This window comes from Anarhichas minor, unplaced genomic scaffold (assembly GCF_050575085.1).
Source record: "Anarhichas minor isolate MPS153535 unplaced genomic scaffold, ASM5057508v1 ptg000003l, whole genome shotgun sequence".
Taxonomy (NCBI): domain Eukaryota; kingdom Metazoa; phylum Chordata; class Actinopteri; order Perciformes; family Anarhichadidae; genus Anarhichas; species Anarhichas minor.
In genome coordinates this window covers 19,560,588-19,582,259 of record NW_027466449.1, presented here as the reverse complement: position 1 = coordinate 19,582,259, position 21,672 = coordinate 19,560,588, and the positions used below count along the sequence as shown (strand labels likewise).

General features: G+C 41.7%; 1 protein-coding gene across 5 annotated transcripts; it reads left to right on the top strand.

Moving 5' to 3' along the window:
• Positions 1-732: 732 nt before the first annotated feature.
• LOC142960155 (PHD finger protein 20-like) lies at positions 733-18,362 on the top strand. 5 transcript variants are annotated; one of them, XM_076101838.1, is made up of 18 exons: positions 733-804; positions 2,308-2,387; positions 5,211-5,382; positions 5,720-5,804; positions 6,096-6,169; positions 6,270-6,525; positions 6,661-6,744; positions 10,506-10,565; positions 11,011-11,188; positions 11,282-11,388; positions 12,228-12,335; positions 13,181-13,315; positions 13,813-13,955; positions 14,068-14,167; positions 15,503-15,698; positions 15,784-15,994; positions 16,647-16,839; positions 16,975-18,362. In XM_076101838.1, exons 2-18 carry the CDS (start codon positions 2,308-2,310, stop codon positions 17,109-17,111), a joined length of 2,319 nt encoding a protein of 772 aa, XP_075957953.1. In that variant the 5' UTR covers positions 733-804; the 3' UTR covers positions 17,112-18,362. The 5 variants fall into 5 exon arrangements, with proteins under 5 accessions (XP_075957953.1, XP_075957944.1, XP_075957961.1 ...); XM_076101829.1 differs by having other exon boundaries at positions 12,228-12,344; XM_076101846.1 differs by lacking the exon at positions 6,661-6,744 and having other exon boundaries at positions 12,228-12,344.
• Positions 18,363-21,672: the final 3,310 nt, after the last annotated feature.

Sequence of the window (21,672 nt, the reverse complement as noted above, 5' to 3'; positions counted from 1 at the left end):
CACAAACAATAATCATCTTACAATATCCTGACATATACTGACAATATTTACATCAGTTCAGTCAGGAACACTCGTCATAGATTGTTTAACCATTTATTGCAACAAATGGAAATACAGTTAAACTTGCGAGCAACAACGAGTATGCTGCAGACCTCAGCAGACATTATTTTAAGATTAAGGGCGCAAGCATGCATCCTAAATGAGGCCATCCTACCGCTATGGAAAATCTATGTGTAACAGCGAGCATGCTGCAGACCTCAGTAGACGTTATTTTAAGATTAAGGGCGCAAGCATGCATCCCAAAATAGGTCGATCTACCGATATGTGAAATATCTGTGTGTATCAGCAAGACTTCTGCAGACCTTTAGCTGTTAGGTGCCGCTTTTTGGGAAGGATGCAAGCAAGCATCCGAGAGAGATCATCCTATCTAAATCAAGTATTGAACCCCAGCAAACCGCTGTATTTATTATTATTTATTTATTGATTATTTTATTGTATTTATTGATTATCATGCATGGAGGTACTAAAGCAGTCTTTATATACTTATATACGAACTCATGATTTTGTAATACTAACTCATTATTTTCACATATTAAGTCATTAGTTTGAGAAAAATTTCTCAATGTGACTTACAGGGTGTTTTATTTTCTATCACATTGATATCAATGGGCTTCCATACTTTGAGGTTACACAACCCCCCTCCCCCCACCCCCCAAAACACAGCTGGCAAGGTATCCGGTCGCGCATGCGCATCTGCGGATATCACAGTATGAAGAAGAGTGCAGTGCACAAGTAGCGCGAGAGGTAAACAATCTTTTGTGATTATCGTTTACACATTTTAACGCTCGTAATGACATTTGTAGAGCGGAGATAGTTTAATAAAGGTTCGCTTTAACGACAGCTCACCGGGTTAAAGTGAGCTGCCTGTCAGCCTCGGTGGAGGGCTAACCGAGTTAGCCCTCCGCCGAGGCTGACAGGCTAACTCGGTTAGCTTATCTCTCCAGTCAATGAAGGAGAGACAACTACTCTGTTTTAAACTGCGCGAGCTCTCGTGAACAACGTCAAACATTTGTACGTCCACGTTCTGACGCACGTGTAGCTCACGGACGTGTACATTTGAAGCATTTTGTGCATTTCGCCCCATGTCATTTCTTGCTTTGCTCTGTGGAGCTAACACAGATTAGCATTAGCTCCTTTTCCTTTTTTTGGCCACTGTCAAAAAATCCGAGACGGGGCGGGACTTGTTTTGACTGACAGCAGAGATGTCCAATGAGAGTTCCGATGTAGGCGTCCTCCGTAGCCCGTGAACCAATCGGCTTCTTTCTCACAGGAAGCACGCAGATTAGACACAGAAATGTTTAAAAAGACAATAAAAACTTAATGTAATAGTTTATTTTATTGATTAAACGCGGGGTAAGTTTTGATGTTTTGTTTGTGACGTATGTTCCGAGTCATCATCCTCACTACATTTATGGGTATTTATGAAGAAAGCCAGAATTTAGCTAAATGTTTGTCTGCAACCATTACGTGCTGTCGTCACGTCATCACGTACCCACACGTACAGGTGACGTCGCCTCTAAACTTACTGAAACAGCCTTTATGTCGTCTAAATGTTCTTATAAACTAAAAAAACATCTCTAACTATTCAAGTTGTGTCGTCGTTTTATATCTAGAATGTTTTTAAACTTTTAAATAGAGGTAAAAAAAAAACAAGGAAAAAAACCCGCGCTCGCGATGTCAGTTGTCACAAGTCGCGCACTTTTTGGGGTGGTAGTTAAATCTCAATCACAGGTTTGTGAATATGAGAAAGATTATCATCTAATTATATATTATATTATCCTGAAGAAACATATTCACATCCTATACTTCAGGAAAAGTACTAATACTGCAATGTGAAAATATTCCACTACAAGTAGAAGTAATTAAATATATGCATCAGTTTAATGTACTTAAAGTATGACGTAGAAGTATTTATTTTGCAGATTGTTCCCTATTATTGTTTTACTTTTATATCTGATGTTTCTGCTGCATTAACGAGTATGTTGCATTATAACTCATTTTATATCTGTTGGTTAGTTCATATTAAAAAAGAGTAATTTAATTAAATGGACATTTCAATCTAAGTGCACATAAAGCTTAAAGAAATGCACAATTATTTCCAAAATACAAGAAAAAAATTTAACTCCATCAATTAAAATATAATAAAGTGCGGTGGACTCTAAAGTATTTAATTGTAAAGTGTGCTGAATGTATAAATATTTCATTATTAATAGTACATTTACTGAGTAATGTTTCTCTCTGATGAAGATGAAGACTCCTCCAGACCGCTCAGGAATCACCTTTGAGGTCGGAGCTCAGCTAGAAGCCCGAGACCGCCACAAGAAGTGGTGTGTACACACACACACACACACAGACACGCACGTGCACTCACACACACACACACGCACGCACACACCTACACGCACACAAAGGGTTCTGGTTTAAAGGTACTATGTGAAGCAATGTACATGAATTCATTTCTTTGTACTGTTTGATGTGAACGGATTCAAGGATGATTTATTGTCATTAACGAAATTCAGTTGTAGCTCATTTGTGACACAACAAACACAAGACAAACAAAACAAAAACACCTCTGGTCCACCAGAGTCCTGGGTCCCGTTCCTCGTACGTGGTTCAGCAAAGTCGATCAAATGTCCTATTAGCAGCTGAAATTAACCCGATGATTGAAGTCAGGCTATCTGGGTTTCTCCGAGGCTGATCCGCTCAAACAGTCTCGTTAATTTGAACCAGACGATCAGGATCAGGATAATTGCGCGTGCCCGTCCTACTTCAAAAGGGGGAAGCGTCGAACACCGAAACCATGATTTTCTAACAGTACAATGTTAAATAAAGTCAAAGAAAGAGCCTCTTTTTACTCCGCTGACGAGCAGGAGATGATCATGAACGCATGTGAGGAATTCAAGACCAGAATCACGGCTAAATCTAACACCTCCACCGCTGTGAGGGCTAGACAAGAAGCACGCAAAATATCACAGACACGTTAAATACGTAAGTGTTGTAAATGTATCGGCTCATTTTAATGCCTCATCACCCCAACCAATCAGATGATATGTCTTTAAATGTGACTGCTGGCAGTAGGCTTCATGAATGCATCATCCAATGAGATCTATAGCGACAATAATGATCTCAACTCTTTCAGAATAAGATAAAAACAAGCCCAAAGAGCATCTAACTGATACTCATTATGAGGATATATGTACTGTATGCCCTCATGTATCATGTACTATATATGTGTATATACATGTATGTGTAGATTACCATATAGAACTAGCAGTTTGAACATGTGTGTGTGAATCTGTGTGTGGGCGGATCAGTGTGTGTGTGTGTGTATTATTCATCATCAGACATTCAATCAACTGAAGCAGTGAAGATAAATAGTGTGATTCTCTCTGTTCTTATCATGAGTCCACCTTCATCATGTTCTACAGTAATGATATGCTGGTGTACTAATAACACTGTCATATCATTATGAGTGCTTTAACCCTCATGTATGCAACGCAGCCATCAAGAGGACATGGGAGCAAGTAAACACTAACACACACACATTACTCAGAATGCTGAGTCAGTACAATATGTGCCATGGTGATGTAATGAACACATCCATAACTTTATTAAGCGCCAAATAAACTTCACCAACAGCACGGCATGCAGCGGCTTTCCCCATGTTCTCCGCATCGCCGACACTGTACAACAATGTACCACTCGCAGAACAGCTCAAGGCTGCATCCAGTGTGTGAGAGTCAATGCTCGGCTGCGGCGTGTGGTGTTCAATGTATGCTCCAGAAGGTCTGTAAATAAATGATTCCTTGTGGGCAGAATGGATAGCGCTCGTATAGGAAGTCATCATGATGTGATGACGGATCTTGGCGATGTGGAAGAACTCTCTCCCTATAAAACGCTAATCTAACTAATATCCTCCTTCATCAGTGGATCTCTGAGGAAGGGAGCTGTACATTAATGCAATAGAGGCTTCTTAGTTTGCTCAGCTGGTTTTAATGGATCACCGTGTGTCTCACTTTACATGCATTTCCGGAACTCCCGTATAACCCCCAGTATATGCGCAAGCGCATTAGACTACCGTATATGACAGGAGCTGACATTTTTTCCGGGGGAGTGGCAGCTTATCCAGCTACCTTCAGTTAGCCTGCGCTGGAGCAGGTTCAAGCTTATGGATGTGTTGCCATGGTGATTTTGCCTGATCTACGTCATCTTATCCTGAAAAGTATCCGGCTAACTCAGTTAGCCACGTACGAGGAACGGGGCCCTGCTCTCTGTCCACCCGTCTAGTGCAGCTTGATCCTGGACCACTATGGATCCAGGTCTCTGTGAAGACGTGGACTCGACAGTCACCGACCTCCCGATGCTTTCATCCATCTTATTCTCCTGTGACCGAACATCAGACAGCCAGGATGCATGCTGGGTAGTGAAGTAGCCTCAGGTCCTAGCTAGCTTAGCTTAGCTTCTGTTCTCTCCTCCATGGGGCAGTTTGGTTCAGCAGGTCTGTCTGGTTGGTCGGCCGTGATCGTTTCAAAGTCCACACGCTTCCTTTTCAGATGTAGATGAATGTATTCTATCATATTTTATTAGTGCTCCAGTAATAAACATGACAAAAACAAACAGATTAATACAAAAAAAGAAAATGAAGCGTAAGTTCATGGGAGCTACCGCATGAAGACGCACCCCGATGTAACACAACTTAAAAACCAGAGACCATCCCCGACTGTCTCGGTGGCCTGTGGACAGATTTCTATGTGAAGAAAATCCAAAGAATCCTCGTCTCTTCAGCTCCACTACAGCGACAACACTGCAACACCAGCTAACGTCAGCTAACGTTAGCTGACGACTGGCAACCATCCGCCACACAAAGTCCACTAAGTTTTATCGAGTGACGCCCGGCGGACTAAACTAAAACCGACACTCAGCTGGCCGATCAATCAAGTTCAGTGGCTAGCATCAGCATGCTAACAGGATGCTAACTGCATCGCACTCAATGGCCACCGGTATCACTGTTAATAAGGGTTTTCTGAGAATTCCACAAAGTACCTTTAAGTTTTAATTTTATTTAACAACTTGAACACATTCCTTTGTGTTTGACTCGACCTCTCCTCGCTGTGTCGTTAGAAAGTGATCATCAGTTCTCGTCCTGTCAGGTACGCGGCCACGATCGAGAAGATCGACTACGACAAAGAGCGGATCCAGGTCCACTACCGCCAGTGGAGCCGTCGACACAACGAATGGTTTCACTGGACTTCTCCGTACCTTCGTCCGCTGGAGCGAGTCAGCCTGAGGAGGCGGGGCCTGAACCCACCGTGTTCACAGCCGGTACGACTCACCTGGTTACATTTAACATTTATATAATTAACTATTCACATTTACATCCTCTCCTCTCCTCTCTCCTCCTCTCCTCTGTGTTCACTTCCTGTAGTTCAGTCAGACTTTCTCCTCCTTGTTGTCACATGACTGTTGGTCTCAGATGAATCAATCATGACTTCATAGTTTCTCTGAGGAGCTCACAGTTTAATGTTGTTACACAATCTGGTTAAAGTGAACGCTTTACTAGAGGAGACATTTATAATGAGAAAATGAAGAATAAAATGTTTTAGATGAAATATGATTTTAAGCTTCGATATGTTTTTTTCTCACACACACACACACACAGATGTTTGTCTCAGGAGAGAAGGTTCTGGCCTGTTGGACCGACTGTCGTTTCTATCCGGCCAAAATCCTCCGAGTCAACAAAGACGGTGAGACTCGACTTTATGTTTTGATCATTGTTTACTTTTTTTTTTTTAAGGCATTTAATTAAGCTAAAATATTCGGTGCATGTTCTGGTTTCTGAGGGTTTGTGCTCGGTATTATTCACTGTTTTCAGTCAGTTAATCAGAACAAAACACAACAACACATTAAGTAATAATGAAACAAATCATCAAACTTCAGCTCAGTGCAGCAGGATGTTTTCTGAGGACATATTTGAGGAAAAGTTCCCCAAAAACATTTGAACTGAGTGTGTGTGTGTGTGTGTGTGTGTGTGTCAGACTCCTACACAGTGCGGTTCTATGATGGTGTGGTTCTGACTGTGAAGCCCACGAAGGTGAAACCTTTCCAGGAAGTAAGAAACACTCTCATTGGTTCTCATCTGATCGACATCACCAATCAGCACGCAATGATCTCAACTGTTTGTTTGTTTGTTTTTGTTTGTGGTGACACAGAAGTCCAGATCTGAGAAGAGTGCGGTGGGAAGCGAGGGATGGGAGGAAGGAGAGAGCGAGGAGGAGGAGGAGGAGGAAGGGGAGAGCGAGGAGGAGGAGCAGGAAGGTGGAGAGAGAGAGGAAGAAGAGGAGGAGGAGGAAGGGGAGGAGAAGGTGACATCAGGGAAGAAGGAAGGAGCTGAGGAAGGGGACGAGGAGAGGAAGATGAAGGCAGAACCTTCATCCTCCCATCCACCAGCGAAGAAGAAAACAGACAGTAAGTCACATGATGTTTAAGTTTAGGGATGAGACTCGGTCATCATTGACTTGAGTCTCTGTCGTTTACGTTCTGGGTTTCTGATAGATTGTGACTCGTCCGTTGGCTGATTCTGATGAATTGTTCTTCTCTCAGGTAGAAGCAGTGGAGCTCAGAATCAGCCAATCACAGCTGAGTGCACCCAACCAGACCCCCCTAACCCCGCCCACATGGACAGAGGTAAACATCAGCTGCATCATTAATGCAGTGGTTCTCAAACTTTTTCTGTCACGCCCCACTTTGGAGGAAGAAAAATGTTCATGCCCCACCGCCCACAAAAAATAGCTTATTGTGGCTGCAATTCACCTGTTTTGCACTGAATATCTTTCTAAGATAATAACAATAAACTGCAACCTGTGAAAAACTAAACAAAACAAGTTCAAATATTTGGCAATAAAGAGTTTTACTGAGTTTTACACTGCATATCTTTTCAAAACAACAATAACGTGCAACCTGTGCAAAACTAAACAAAATGCTCCAGATATGTGTCACACATAGCTGGAGCATTTTGTTTTAAATATGAGCTTTGAAATGTAGCATTCTAAAAGTAAAATAATAGCTGTGATTTAACAGCAGGTGGGACTGTTGGGACTGTTGGTCCACTGGCTGTGGTCATCACAGTGAACAGTGTGATGAGAGGACATGTGAGCCCTTGTTGCTGTACTTTATCTCCTTGGAGCAGAGGCTGCATTTAGCATACCCTGCCTTATCAATGTATTTAAAATACTGTGACAGCAGGAAGCTGTACTCACGTCTGTTTAGACCTCCACCTTTATCCAGGTCCAGCTCCACCTTTATCCAGGCCCACCTCCACCTTTATCCAGGCCCAGCTCCTTCACATCTCAGCCCTGCGTCAAGCTGCGCTACACAAACAGCCTCCTCTCCCTGAAGCTCTTTGACCTCATCATCTCATCAGTATCTGGGCCTTTCATTCTACTTTGAGTTAAAACAAACAACCTGCAACCAGATCCGCCGGTGTTCCGGTTTAACGTTAATGAGTGACCGCGTGAACTGAACCGGAACACGGGGGGGCTGCATGTTTCATCACGTTACGTTTTTTCCTCCTAAATCGTGATAATGACAAACGTTAACAGTCGACAAAGTTCCGCATGCAGTGGACGTTAACTTAACCCAGCAAGTATGAACGGTAACGGAACATAACGTAACTTAAACTGTAACGGAGTGAAAGACGGTGTAGACATCTTAACGCTGATTGGCCAAGACTCCACACGTCACATCAGAGATGTTTTATTGTGAAGATCACGACATCACCTTTTCTCCTCGTCTCACTCCAATCTGAGAAACGCTGGCTGGCCAGTTGACCCCCCCCCCCCCCAAAAAAAAAAAAAAAACTCTACGGATCTACACGATTCACGTGGATGATATATATATATATATATATATATATATATATATATATATATATATATATATATATATATATATATATATATATCATCCGTGTAGATATAAAATTCTGCATTTCCCCCTGCGCCCCACCTGCAATACCGGCCGCGCCCCACTAGAGGGGCGTGCCCCACAGTTTGAGAACCACTGACTTAATGTATGGGCCTAAAAACAAAACAACTCTGATATTTATTTTATTTATTTATTTATTTTTTATTTGTATTTTCAGAGTTCCAATACAATTTTAAAATAGTTTATCCTTTAGTTCTTTTTAAACAGCTCTCTCTCTCTCTCTCTCTCTCTCTCTCTCTCGCTCTCTCTCTCTAAATGTTGAACATCTACCGCTGCTATCTAGAAATGGAAATAGTGTCAACACAGAAAAACTTGACTGGTCAACTCTCACTGAAGAGGACGTCTTAGTGTATTCTGCTCGTACAGTCCTTCAGTAATATTCATCTACCTAGAGATGCAGCTATGTGTACTGACGTTAACTGTAAGGATGTGGTGCATAGGAGAGATCTCTGCTGCATGTACAATGATATAGTAAGTGCTCTGTATAAAGACAGTAAGCCCTACTACAAGCATCAAAATAAGACCCATAACATCAAACCTGGCTGGAACGAGTATGTAGCCGAGTATCGTGCTGAAGCCTGTGAAGCTTTCAAATCGTGGGCTCTAGCTGGTAGACCCAGACAAGGGCCAGTGCTTGAGTATAAGAAGCTCACCAATGCTAGATATAAGTATGCCATTCGCTTCATTTGCAAAAATGATCAAGCCATGAGGGCTGACTCCATGGCCAAGAAGCTGCTAAGCAACAACGTTGTTGATTTTTGGAAAGAAGTGAGAGCTCTTAACTGTAAAACATCTTTACCATGCACTAGAGATGGCATCTCAGGAACAGACAACATTGCTGAGTTATGGCGACAGCATTATAGCACCTTATTCAACTGTATCAAAAGTGATTTGTATAACGTGGACAATTCTGAGAGTAATGAGTCAATGGCAATTACATCATATGAGGTGCACCAAGCTATAAATAAACTGTCTGAAGGCAAAGCAAGTGGTTTAGACCATATCACTGCTGAACACCTTATAGATGCTAGTCCGAGGTTAGCTCCTCTCCTCGCTATTTGTTTTACTGGCTTCATGATTCACGGCTTGTTACCAGACTCAATGCTGTCTGTTCTCTTAGTGCCCGTCATTAAAAACAAAGCTGGTAAAGTATGTAGCCTAGAGAATTACAGGCCCATTGCTTTGGCCAGCGTACTGTCAGAAGTCCTAGAAAGAATCCTGCTGGACAGAATACATGAGTTTATCACCTCCACAGATAACCAGTTCGGCTTTAAAGCCAAACATGGCACTGACCTGTGTGTTTATGCCTTAAAGGAAATTGTCAACAAATACAGAGGTCAAAACTCATCAGTTCTTATGTGTTTCATTGATGCCTCCAAAGCTTCTGATCGTGTTAATCATAGTAAGTTGTTTTTCAAACTGAGCCAAAGAGGTGTCCCCACATACATTGTGAGAATTCTGGCTTACTGGTATGCGCACCAGACTATGGAAGTACAATGGGGTAAAAGTGTCTCAGCCCCATTTGGGGTTAGCAATGGTGTCCGACAAGGGGGAATTTTGTCCCCAATTCTGTTTAATCTGTATGTTGATGATCTGTCCAAGCAATTGAAAGCCTGTAATACTGGGTGCATGATTGGAAATACTCTGGTTAATCACATCATGTATGCAGATGATCTGGTGATCTTTAGTCCATGTAGCGCTGGTCTTCAGCAGCTCCTCACTATATGTACTGTGTATGGTGTGGAACATGACATCAAATACAATGCCAGTAAGAGTGCTATCCTGATCTGTCAAACTAAAGAGGACAAATGTCCAAACTTCCCTGACTTCAAATTGTCTGACAATAATCTTGGTGTCTGTGGTGAAGTAAAATATCTTGGTCATTTTATAACAGAACACATGACCGATGATAACGACATTTCTAGGCAATGTCGTATGATGTATGCACAAGCAAACAGTCTCTCACGCAGGTTTGGTCTGTGTACAGATGGAGTGACGATGTCTCTGTTCAGAGCATATTGTACACCACTCTACTGCACACTTGTGGTCAAACTACAGAAAAAAGAGCTTACAGAGACTTCAAGTAGCTTACAATGACGTCATGAGAATACTTTTAAAGAGCCCGAGATGGAGCAGTGCTCGTGAAATGTTTGTGGCTGCACGAGTCAACTCTTTCCAAACTGTTTAAAGAAATCTCATGTATAAATTCATCTGTCGACTGAATGACTCTGAAAATGGGATCATAGTTGTTTTAACCAACATAAGGTTCAGCACCACACGCTACCAGTCCAGCTGTGGCGACATTGGTACAGCGGTCTCTTTGTGAGGCATTGCTAGGCCTCCGTGCTTTTATTGTTTGTGTCTTTTTATGTATTTGTCTCTATGGACCCTGAGTCTGAAATAAAGTCTCTCTCTCTCTCTCTCTCTCTCTCTCTCTCTCTCTCTCTCTCTTTCTCTCTCAGACGTCCTGTTGGAGCGTCAGGCTCATCTTCCCACGACACACAGATTCAGTCGAGAGCCTCGTAAGTGACCTCACACGTCACACAACCTTTACGTATTATTCTTTTATTCAGCTTCAAAGCACACTACACATATCATTTAAAGTGCATATATGCTTTTGGAGGGAGTATGAGATCCAAGAATTTCATTTCCAAGACTGCTTCCTCGTAAGTGTTACCTCTCCAGTTTGTTGCTCACAGAAGAGAAGCAGCACTAATGAGTTATATTCATTAAAGGAAGTTGATTTAAATGAACTCATTCAATCCGATGAATCACTTTATTGTGGTGGATTTCGAGGATTTTTCCTTTTAGGGTTGATTACATCACAAAAAATATGTCACCAGACATTCAAAGCTTCAATCGAAAACCTCAATAGAAGCTTCAAATGTAAAGAACATTGGGTCCATCCCTAATGACAGTAAACAACTTATATAACACACTAATAAATAGATAACTCTCCTCTCGTAGTCTACAGGGTGATAAAGAACCAGCCTCCTCCCATCCTCTCCATCGAGTTGGACCACAACCCCTTCAAGTGCCCCGTTGCCGGCTGCTCCAAGTCCTTCAGGAAGAACAGTCTGCTGCACTACCACATCAAATACTACCACTCCGACCAGCCGCTGGACGAGCAGCTGGAGGCGCCCAGGTGGGTTTTCATCCGACGGTTCGAATCCCGGAGAGCACGAGCATCACAGAAAAAACAACGTCGGTGTTTATCTCTTGACTGGTGTCGTTGCAGGAGGAAGAGGTCGTCCTCTAAGGGGAGCGACTTCCTGTCGGACATCAAGAGTGAGGACCAGAACACCTCTCAATATGACGACAGGCAGCACAGCGTCGTGGAGACGGGTATGATGGGATGTGAACGCAGCAGAGACACAAACATACTCGCTGTTTGATTTAACTGACGTCTCTTTTAGGAGAGGAGAGGGGAGGAGGGGAGAGGGGAGGAGGGGAGGGGAGAGGAGAGGAGGGGGAGAGGAGAGGAGAGGGGAGGAGAGGAGAGGAGGGGGAGAGGAGAGGAGGAGAGGGGAGGACGACGAGGGAGGGGGAGGGAGAGGAGGAGAGGGGAGGAGGACGAGGGAGAGGAGAGGGGAGGACGACGAGGGAGAGGAGGAGAGGGGAGGAGGACGAGGGAGGGGAGGAGGAGAGGAGAGGGGAGGAGAGGAGGGGGAGAGGAGAGGGGAGGGGAGGACGAGGGAGGGAGAGGGGAGGAGAGGAGGACGAGGGAGAGGAGAGGGGAGGAGATGAGGGGAGAGGGGAGGAGGGAGAGGAGAGGGGAGGGGAGGACGAGGGAGGGAGAGGGGAGGAGAGGAGGGAGAGGAGAGGGGAGGAGATGAGGGGAGAGGGGAGGAGGGAGAGGAGAGGGGGGGGGGAGGACGAGGGGAGGGGAGAGACGAGGGGGAGGAGAGGAGAGGGGAGCAGGACGAGGGAGAGGGGAGGGGGGAGAGGGGAGGAGGACGACGACGACGAGGGAGAGGAGAGGAGGATAGGCTGGAAATATGTCAATAGTTTGATATTTATAACACTTAGATCGTCCACCTTTTTTCCAACATGCCCCCAAACTGCTTTAAGTTCAGAGGTTTAAAGTCAAACAGTTCATTGTTTAAATGTGTTTAATCTGTAAGATAAAGAAGTTCATTTAGAATGTGTTCAGCTCTTTGGTTTCTTCTCCGTCTGTTTGCTAGAAGTGAAGAAGGAAGGAGAGAAAACAGGAGAGCAGGACAGAAAGGAGAGGAAGAACTTCCTGAGAGTCAAACTAAAGAAGAAGAAAAAGAAGAAGAAGAAGAAGAAAAGTCAGTCAGGTGATCATTCTCATTTATTGGTAACATTCTTTTTCGTTTTTAGAGCTTCTTAAAATCCCCCCCAACTAGTTTTACAGAAATAGAATAAAGATAAAGAAGTGGACGTAGTCATGGTGACGTCTCTCATTAGTTTGTGGACATTTTGAAGCCTCGAGTTCACCGTCGCCATGTTGTTGTTTTTAAACCATCGAACAGGAAGTGACCATATCTGGACTGAGGAGGAGTGACGTAGAGACCTGTCAATCACTGTGTAGCCCCGCCCTAAAGCATCCCCTGCTTTATGGTCTGTTTGACTCTAAATGGACCATAATGTACTAAATGAACATCATGCTGTATTGAAGAAGACTTGAAACTAGAGATTGAGACCATAAACTCATGTTTACAATGTTTACTGAGGTAATAAATCAAGAGAGAAGTAGAGTCATTTTCTCATAGACTTCTATACAACCAGAGGAGTCGCCCCCTGGTGGGCACTAGAGAGAATGCAGCTTTAACACATGAAGCTTTGACTTCACTTTAAAGATCCGGAGGTTGTCTCCTGGTGTCCGGTGATTCCATCATATGATGGTCTCTAGTTTTTACCCGTCACATCTCACCTCACACAGTATCTTTGCTTTGTACGTGTTGTAGAATTCCCCGATACAACTTTCAGACCAAACACCGTCGTGTCTGGGTTCATAATATCGTTGATGTTTCTACACATATTTATAGTGTCAGCGCTGAAAGGTTTTATTCAGCGTCTATTTGCATCTTTGCATCGACAAAAACATTTCCTTTCACTTTTGGCGTGAACAAAACAAAACTGCGTGTTGGTGTTTTTTCTTTCTTGTCGTCAGGACTCTGCAGCAGCGACGATGAGAACTCAGACCGACCTCCGATCAGTCCGAAGCTGTCGTCTGGACATGAACACACACACACACATGAACACACACACCAACACACACACCAACACACACATGAACACACACAAGGTGAGAACTCTTATTTACATGAAAAAGTTCAGATTTTAAATGTTGATAATGTAAATAAATGAGCTGCTGGAGGACTCGTCTCTGTAACCTCTCTCTGTCTGTCTCTCTCTCTGTCTGTCTGTCTCTCTGTCTCTGTCTGTCTGTCTGTCTCTCTCTGTCTGTCTATCTGTCTGTCTGTCTGTCTGTCTCTGTCTCTCCGTGTCTCTGTCTGTCTCTGTCTGTCTGTCTCTCCGTGTCTCTGTCTGTCTCTCTCTGTCTGTCTATCTGTCTGTCTGTCTCTGTCTGTCTGTCTGTCTCTGTCTGTCTGTCTCTCCGTGTCTCTGTCTGTCTTTGTCTGTCTGTCTCTCCGTGTCTCTGTCTGTCTCTCTCTCTCTGTCTGTCTATCTGTCTGTCTGTCTCTGTCTGTCTGTCTGTCTCTGTCTGTCTGTCTCTCCGTGTCTCTGTCTGTCTTTGTCTGTCTGTCTCTCCGTGTCTCTGTCTGTCTCTCTCTCTCTCAGTCGACGACGGCAGCGATTGGTCGACGCTGACGGCGGAGAGCGGTGAGGACACGCCCTCTTGGCCCGATGCCATGGAGACAGAGGAGTGTGAGGTGGTGAGGTGTGTGTGCGAGGTGGACGAGGAGAACGACTTCATGATCCAGGTGAGACACACACACACACACACACACACACACACACACACTGTATTATACGTTTTCATCACTGATCACGTTGATGGATCTGTGACGGATGTTTTGATCTTTGTGTCTGCAGTGTGAGTCGTGTCTGTGCTGGCAGCACGGCACCTGCATGGGTCTGTATGAAGACAACGTCCCACACAACTACACCTGCTACTACTGCAGACACACTGCAGGTAGGACCTCTGTGTGTGTGTGTGTGTGTGTGTGTGTGTGTGTGTGTGTGTGTGTGTGTGTGTGTGTGTGTGTGTGTGTGTGTGTGTGTGTGTGTGTGTGTGTGTGAGGAAGCATTCTACTTTTATTCAATGTATTTCACATAAATGTACTTTAACCCTCGGAACCCAAAAAATCTGCCGATGGAAAAGCATGTTTTTTTTTTAAACAATCTCCAAAACTTCACCGTTTATCTCAGACAGAAGCTGTAGAAACTGTGATAATCGTCAGATGTTCATCTTTGTGACGGTCCTTAAACACATCATGTGTGACGAACGCTTCTGTCAGAAAAACTAAGCTTAGAATCATATTTCATCAGAAACATTTTACTCTACATGTCTCATGTAAAATCTCTCTCTCTATATATATATACATATATATATGTATACATATATATACATATACATATATATATATATATATATATATATATATATATATATATATATATATGTGTATATATATATATATATATATATATATATATATATATATACATATATATATATATGTGTATATATATATATATATATATATATATATATATATATATACATATATATATATATATATATATATATATATATACATATATATATATATATACATATATATATATATACATATATATATATATATGTATATATATATATATATGTATATATATATATATATATATATATATATATATATATATATACACATATATATATATATATATATATATACACATATATATATATATATATATATATATACATATATATATATATATGTATATATATATATATGTATATATATATATATATATGTGTATATATATATATATGTATATATATATATATATATGTGTATATATATATATATATGTGTATATATATATATGTATATATATATATATATATGTATATATATATATATGTATATATATATATATATATATATGTGTATATATATATATATATATATATATATATATATATACATATATATATATATATATATACATATATATATATATATGTATATATATATATATATGTATATATACATATATATGTATATATATGTATATATACATATATATGTATATATATGTATATGTATATATATGTATATATACATATATATGTATATATATATATATATATATATATATATATATATGTATATATATATGTATATATATATGTATATATATATATATATATATATTTTTGTTAATGGAGTCTGGTGGCTAAGATAATATGTCAGGCGCATAGTTATAACAGTTGTGCTGTCTGTGTGTGTGTGTTCAGGTTGGAGGCGGGCTCAGCGCTTCCTGTCAGAACCTGATTTGCTGATCTCTGGTCACATGTTCGGCCTGTCGTGCGTGAAGGAGAACTACTCGCAGACCAACGCCTCCACCATCTCTCACACCAACAGTCTGCTGGCACACACGCATGGCCTCAATCAGGTCCTCAGCGGGCTGCAGCTGAAGATCAGCCTGTTGCAGTGAGTACAGCGACGCGTCACGTGACTCCGTTTCTTCCGTCGATGTCTACGTTAGACTTCACACGTTCTGTTCGTCCGTCCTCAGCAGCAGCTCTCCGTCACACCCAGACCTGCAGCTGTGGAGGCTGCCGTGGCGGCGGGAGGAGGCGTCGCCGAGACCGCCGGCCGGCCCGAGAGGAGAGACGCCCGTCTGTTACGTCAGCAGCGAGCACTGCTACCAGAAGCCCGGTGCATCGTGGGAGAAGGACGGGCTGCAGACAGCTGCAGTGAAGCAGGAGGACGACACGGAGCTCCGGGTAGAAACTTAAACATGTTGTTCTATACTCACTTAAAGACCACGTCTACACTTTCACATACACATGCCTCAGCAGGCTTCTCTCATCCAGCATTCGTAGATAAAGCCACGAAAAATGTTAATGTTTATGACAAACAATCAATCAAGGCTCTGAGCTTACTCACAATTAGCTAATGTTAGCATGCTAACACGCTAAACTCAGATGGTGAATGTTAGAGCTGCTGCAAATCACCAAAACCACTGCTTATGTTCAGAGAAACGATGAATGAAACCAGCTTTTTAACTTCTTCTTCTTCTCTTCACGTTAATCGTGTGACTGGATGAACAAAGCGTGACTCGGCGGTTTTATTCGTGCTCGTCTCGTGTTCGCAGCACTGAGCCGGATCCTGTTGCTATGAGACCGATGAGCACCGGTCTGAGGCTCTGGGGCTCATTCTGGTAAACGTAGAGCTATTTTTACCTGCTGCTGCTCTGAGAGTGAGAGTGTGTGTGAGGGATCTCAGAGGACGTTAGTGCTTTCATGTGCAATATCACGCCCGTTTCCTTTATCTTCTGCACTCACAGATCCCTCCGTCACATGTTGAACAATGACTCTCTTCCTGTTTGATTCACGGGTTCGTTCACTGGTGGTGATGATAGTTTTTACGTTGCAGGAAATAAAGGCTGAAGATGTCGACCAGAAACCGGCCGACGCCGCTGCGGACGCAATCAACGCGGACAGACGCGAACACGCACACGCTGAGACGCGTCCGCCGTCCGAGTGTCAGCTGAACCTGCTGGAGCACGTTGAGTCTCTTCACCACCAGATCATCAGCAGGATGGACATGATCGAGAGAGAGCTGGACGGTAACATACACACACACACATGTACACACACGCACCCATATACACAAACACTTAAACACACACACACACACACACTCTTTGAAGAGAGCACAGGTAACGGCTGCAGTAATGCTAATACTCGCTCTCTGTCTCCAGTGTTAGAGTCCTGGTTGGACCACTCGGGCGAACTCGAGCCTCCGGACCCTTTGTCCCGCCTTCCACAGCTCAAACAGCGAATCCGGCGGCTGCTGCGTGACTTGTACACCGTGAGACACCTGTCGGTCTGGCGCTGACCAAAAAACTCTTAAAACTTTTGGACCCCTGCAAGCGTCTGCCAGACAGACGGACGGACGGACGGCGCAGACGGACGGGTGGAGAGCGAGTCGGAACTCTTTGAGAGAAGAACGGTGGTTCGATTCCACGCTGATGTTTTCATATAAAGTGACTAAACAGGTACCAGAACATTTGGTCAGGTGGTGACAGGATGGATTGTTGATTAGTTTTGACTCGTTAGTCAAAATGTTGCAAACACACATCTAAAGGATTCAGATTCTAAAAGACTTCAGTTCAAATATTTCCATGTTTTATAAGTCAGACATTTTGTAATTGTTCTCTATCCAAGTAGAGAAAGAAAGAGAACTTTTGAACGTGTGGTCATAGACACAGATTGAGTTAGTGCAGCTTCTTTAGGTGAATGACCACTGACAGTAAAGTCAGCTCCTCTCCTCTCTTTAGGTTCACGTCTCTGAATTCCAGCTTCTCTAACTTCTAAACGAGCAGCAACGCTTCACTTCTTTTATTTGTTGGTACCTTTGTTCCTCCGAAGGTCGTCTGTGTCCTTTTAACTGAGTGGATTTTGCAGCTAAAAGTTCTCAGTTTTTAATGCTGATGTGATTATATAGGAAAAACCTGACGTCATAGGAAAGCACAGAAACATTTTGAGGACATTCGGCGTGTCTTGACTACACAGTTTAGTCGTTTTGTGTCATTTTACGCCACGTTAACCCCCCCCCCCCCCCCCACCATCAGTAGTGTTTCTCATATTTAAAACCACGTCTCAGCTCTGAGTGAAGCAACATTTATATGTTTTTACATGTTTAGTTCAGAATATACGATGTAAAATCACAAAAAAATGTCAGAATGGAGTTAATATTTCACGCTAAATGAGTTACAAATTGCTATATATATATATGTGTGTGTGTGTGTGTGTGTGTGTGTGTGTGTGTGTGTGTGTGTGTGTGTGTGTGTGTGTGTGTGTGTGTGTGTGTGTGTGTGTGTGTGTGTGTGTGTGTGTGTGTGTGTGTGTGTGTGTGTGTGTGTGTGTGTATATATTGACAACAATTTGTAACTCATTTAGTGTGAAAGAACAGTTTGAGTTCATCAGTTTATTTATAAAAGTTGTTCCAGGTTTCGTCTTTTTGTTTCTTTTGATTTTTGTTCATCAGGTTCATCTTCTACTTTTCTAGATTTATTTCGGTGCTTTTAAGTTTGTTTATGCACAGTGTCTCTTTCTGACTGTACAGATAAAAACACATTTTAATGAGCATGTATGTTCATTCTTCACGTGTAACAAACTAACTTCAACTCACAGGTTCATCTAGTGTGTCGGAGCTTTCAGCTGCATCTCACTGGCCTTCTTCAGCAGATAGAGCTGCTGGTAAACACAAGGAAAGCTTTGTGAAGAACTCTGAACATACTTTCACATCTGTGCGTAAATAAATCTTACCTGTTGCTCGTTATGTCTCATTGAGGCCAGTCAAACTAAACAAAAGTGTAAATATGTGAAAGTAAATGTTTCATACACGTGTAAAGGAAAGTAAAGTGTATAAAGCTGTAGATTTATTTTCATAGACAGATTGGTTATGAAGCAGGTCGGTTAACTTTTAGCGCCCTGACAGTGTTTTGGTAGAAGAGCGCAGAGCTCCTCTGCGATCATCGTGACGTTTCATCTCACGGTCCGCTCCGGAACGGTGCGTTCAGGCGCTCCTCACAAAACCTCGGACAAATCACGTGAAACTGGCTCACTTTGTTTCTAACCTACATGATTTGTTCTTGCGATAATTTTAACCGAGTTGACGAGGAGGAGCCTGAAGGCAACACGAGTTCACATCACGCTCTGAGCTGCCAACCAAACTCTGTAGAATTTGTTTTGGATATTAAAAGAAATTACAAAATTCTGTGTTTTATTTTGTGCCCATTGCACATTTTCTCTCCCTTCATTAGGTTCTGGTACCCGACTTGTAATTCTGGTACTAAATCACATTCATGTACATTCAATCAAACATCAGGTTTAGTCTTAAAACCACTTGTGTAGGTTCATTTATTTAGCACGTTTTAGCAAAGTGCTTCAGATGTTATAACTTTTCTCTATATATTTCCCCAACAAATGAACATTTCCTCCTGTTTCTTTTAATAACTACAGAGAATCACTGATGAAACTGTATATTTGTGTTTTTAAATATTTGTGTTTTACGTCGTCAGTCGGAACAGGAAGTCATTTCAACTTTATTTATTGAGCTTCTATTCTGTACACAATATTAATGTGTTCATACGCAGGTCCAGTCATCCAGATGGTCTCGCTGTTTGTTCCCTTATGCCACAGTGTGTGTGTGTGTGTGTTACAGCACCCCCCCCCCCCCCCTTGTTTTACGGTCTGTTGAACAGAATCCTGAACATTGATTTTCCAGTTCTGTCAGTGTGACTTTGATACAGACGTTCAGACTCCCCAGAGGCTGAATCCTGATAACTCGTGACCTCCTTTTAGTCCAGTGGAGGCTGATGGGAACGGTTCTGCTGGTTTTAAACCACGTTAAGATTGATCGGTACTATAGGAACAAACTAAGAAATTAAACAAATCAAAAATTAATAAAATAACAATAATAAAATAAAGCAAGCGTGTAGGAGAATTTAGCATGTTCCTCTCTTAGAACCAGTATTTTGTTTGTCCATTTTTATACCAGGAGACATCCTGGAGACGGTTCTGAAAGGTGAAGTCAAAGCTTCATGTGTTAAAGCTGCATTCTCTCTAATGTCCACCAGGGGGCGACTCCTCTGGTTGTATAGAAGTCTATGAGAAAATGACTCTACTTCTCTCTTGATTTATTACCTCAGTAAACATTGTAAACATGAGTTTATGGTCTCAATCTCTAGTTTCAAGTCTTCTTCAATACAGCATGATGTTCATTTAGTACATTATGGTCCATTTAGAGTCAAACAGACCATAAAGCAGGGGATGCTTTAGGGCGGGGCTACACCGTGATTGACAGGTCTCTACTTCACTCCTCAGTCCAGATATGGTCACTTCCTGTTTATTGGTTGAGAAAAACCAAGAAGACACTAGTGAGTATATAAATCACAGTTTGTATCTCTGAATCTGTGCTGTAATCAAAGTTCACTGAGTTTTCTTTTTTATTAATTTGAAACACTGCCAGGATAGTTAACTGTTTCCTCTTCCTGCCAGAAAAAAAACCTAGAATCTAAAACAAAAGAAATATCCATCTGGCTTCATCACGAGTTTAACTCTCCTCCTCCAGACTGAGACTAGAACCAGAGGACAGAACAGTACCTTTAATACTTTATACTGTACTGCATCTCAGAGGTACATGTACTTTATACTGCACTACATCTCAGAGGTACATGTACTTTATACTGTACTACATCTCAGAGGTACATGTTGTACTTTATACTGTACTACATCTCAGAGGTACATATTGTACTTTATACTGTACTGCAGCTCAGAGGTACATGTACTTTATACTGTACTACATCTCAGAGGTACATGTACTTTATACTGTACTACATCTCAGGTACTTATTGTACTTTATACTGTATTACATCTCAGAGGTACATATTGTACTTTATACAGTACTACATCTCAGAGGTACATATTGTACTTTATACTGTACTACATCTCAGAGGTAAATATTGTACTTTATACTGTACTACATCTCAGAGGTACATATTGTACTTTATACTGGACTACATCTCAGAGGTACATGTACTTTATACTGTACTACATCTCAGAGGTACATATTGTACTTTATACAGTACTACATCTCAGAGGTACATATTGTACTTTATACTGTACTACATCTCAGAGGTACTTATTGTACTTTATACTGTATTACATCTCAGAGGTACATATTGTACTTTATACAGTACTACATCTCAGAGGTACATATTGTACTTTATACTGTACTACATCTCAGAGGTAAATATTGTACTTTATACTGTACTACATCTCAGAGGTACATATTGTACTTTATACTGGACTACATCTCAGAGGTAAATATTGTACTTTATACTGGACTACATCTCAGGTACATATTGTACTTTATACTGTACTACATCTCAGAGGTAAATGTAGTACTTTATACTGTACTACATCTCAGAGGTACATATTGTACTTTATACTGTACTACATCTGAGAGGTACATATTGTACTTTATACTGATCAATCAACACTTCATTTTTTTAGCTGATAAATGTCTCAATAGTCTCAATAGTATCAGTTAAACTCAGGTTTCACAGTGTGGTATTAGTACTTTTACTGAAGTAAAAGATGTGAGTACCTCGTCTAAAGTCTGACCATTATTATTATCTTTAGTAATTTATCTTTAGTAAAGGTCATTAGGTACCCTATACGAGTATTGAGACCCTAAACCAAGGTGATGGCTTGATCCTCATCCGTAAATAGTTGAGTCTCAAGGTTTGTTAGATGTGTTAATGCAGAACGTGAGACTGGACGGTGAATTAGTAGGAAAATATGTTGGTGTTGGCTTTGATGGTGTTGCCATTCTCTCCCTAGGCTGGTCTTAAATGCGTTATTATCCTTATAGATATTATTTTGGTGAC

Bases quoted from the DNA above. Each gene is read 5' to 3' on its own strand.
- LOC142960155 (XM_076101811.1), top strand. From the start codon at position 2,302: ATGAAGATGAAGACTCCTCCAGACCGCTCAGGAATCACCTTTGAGGTC. The intron at 6,745-10,505 runs GTAAACATCAGC...TTTCTCTCTCAG, and splicing joins CCCCGCCCACATGGACAGAG to ACGTCCTGTTGGAGCGTCAG. The intron at 11,389-12,227 runs GTATGATGGGAT...TCTGTTTGCTAG, and splicing joins GCACAGCGTCGTGGAGACGG to AAGTGAAGAAGGAAGGAGAG.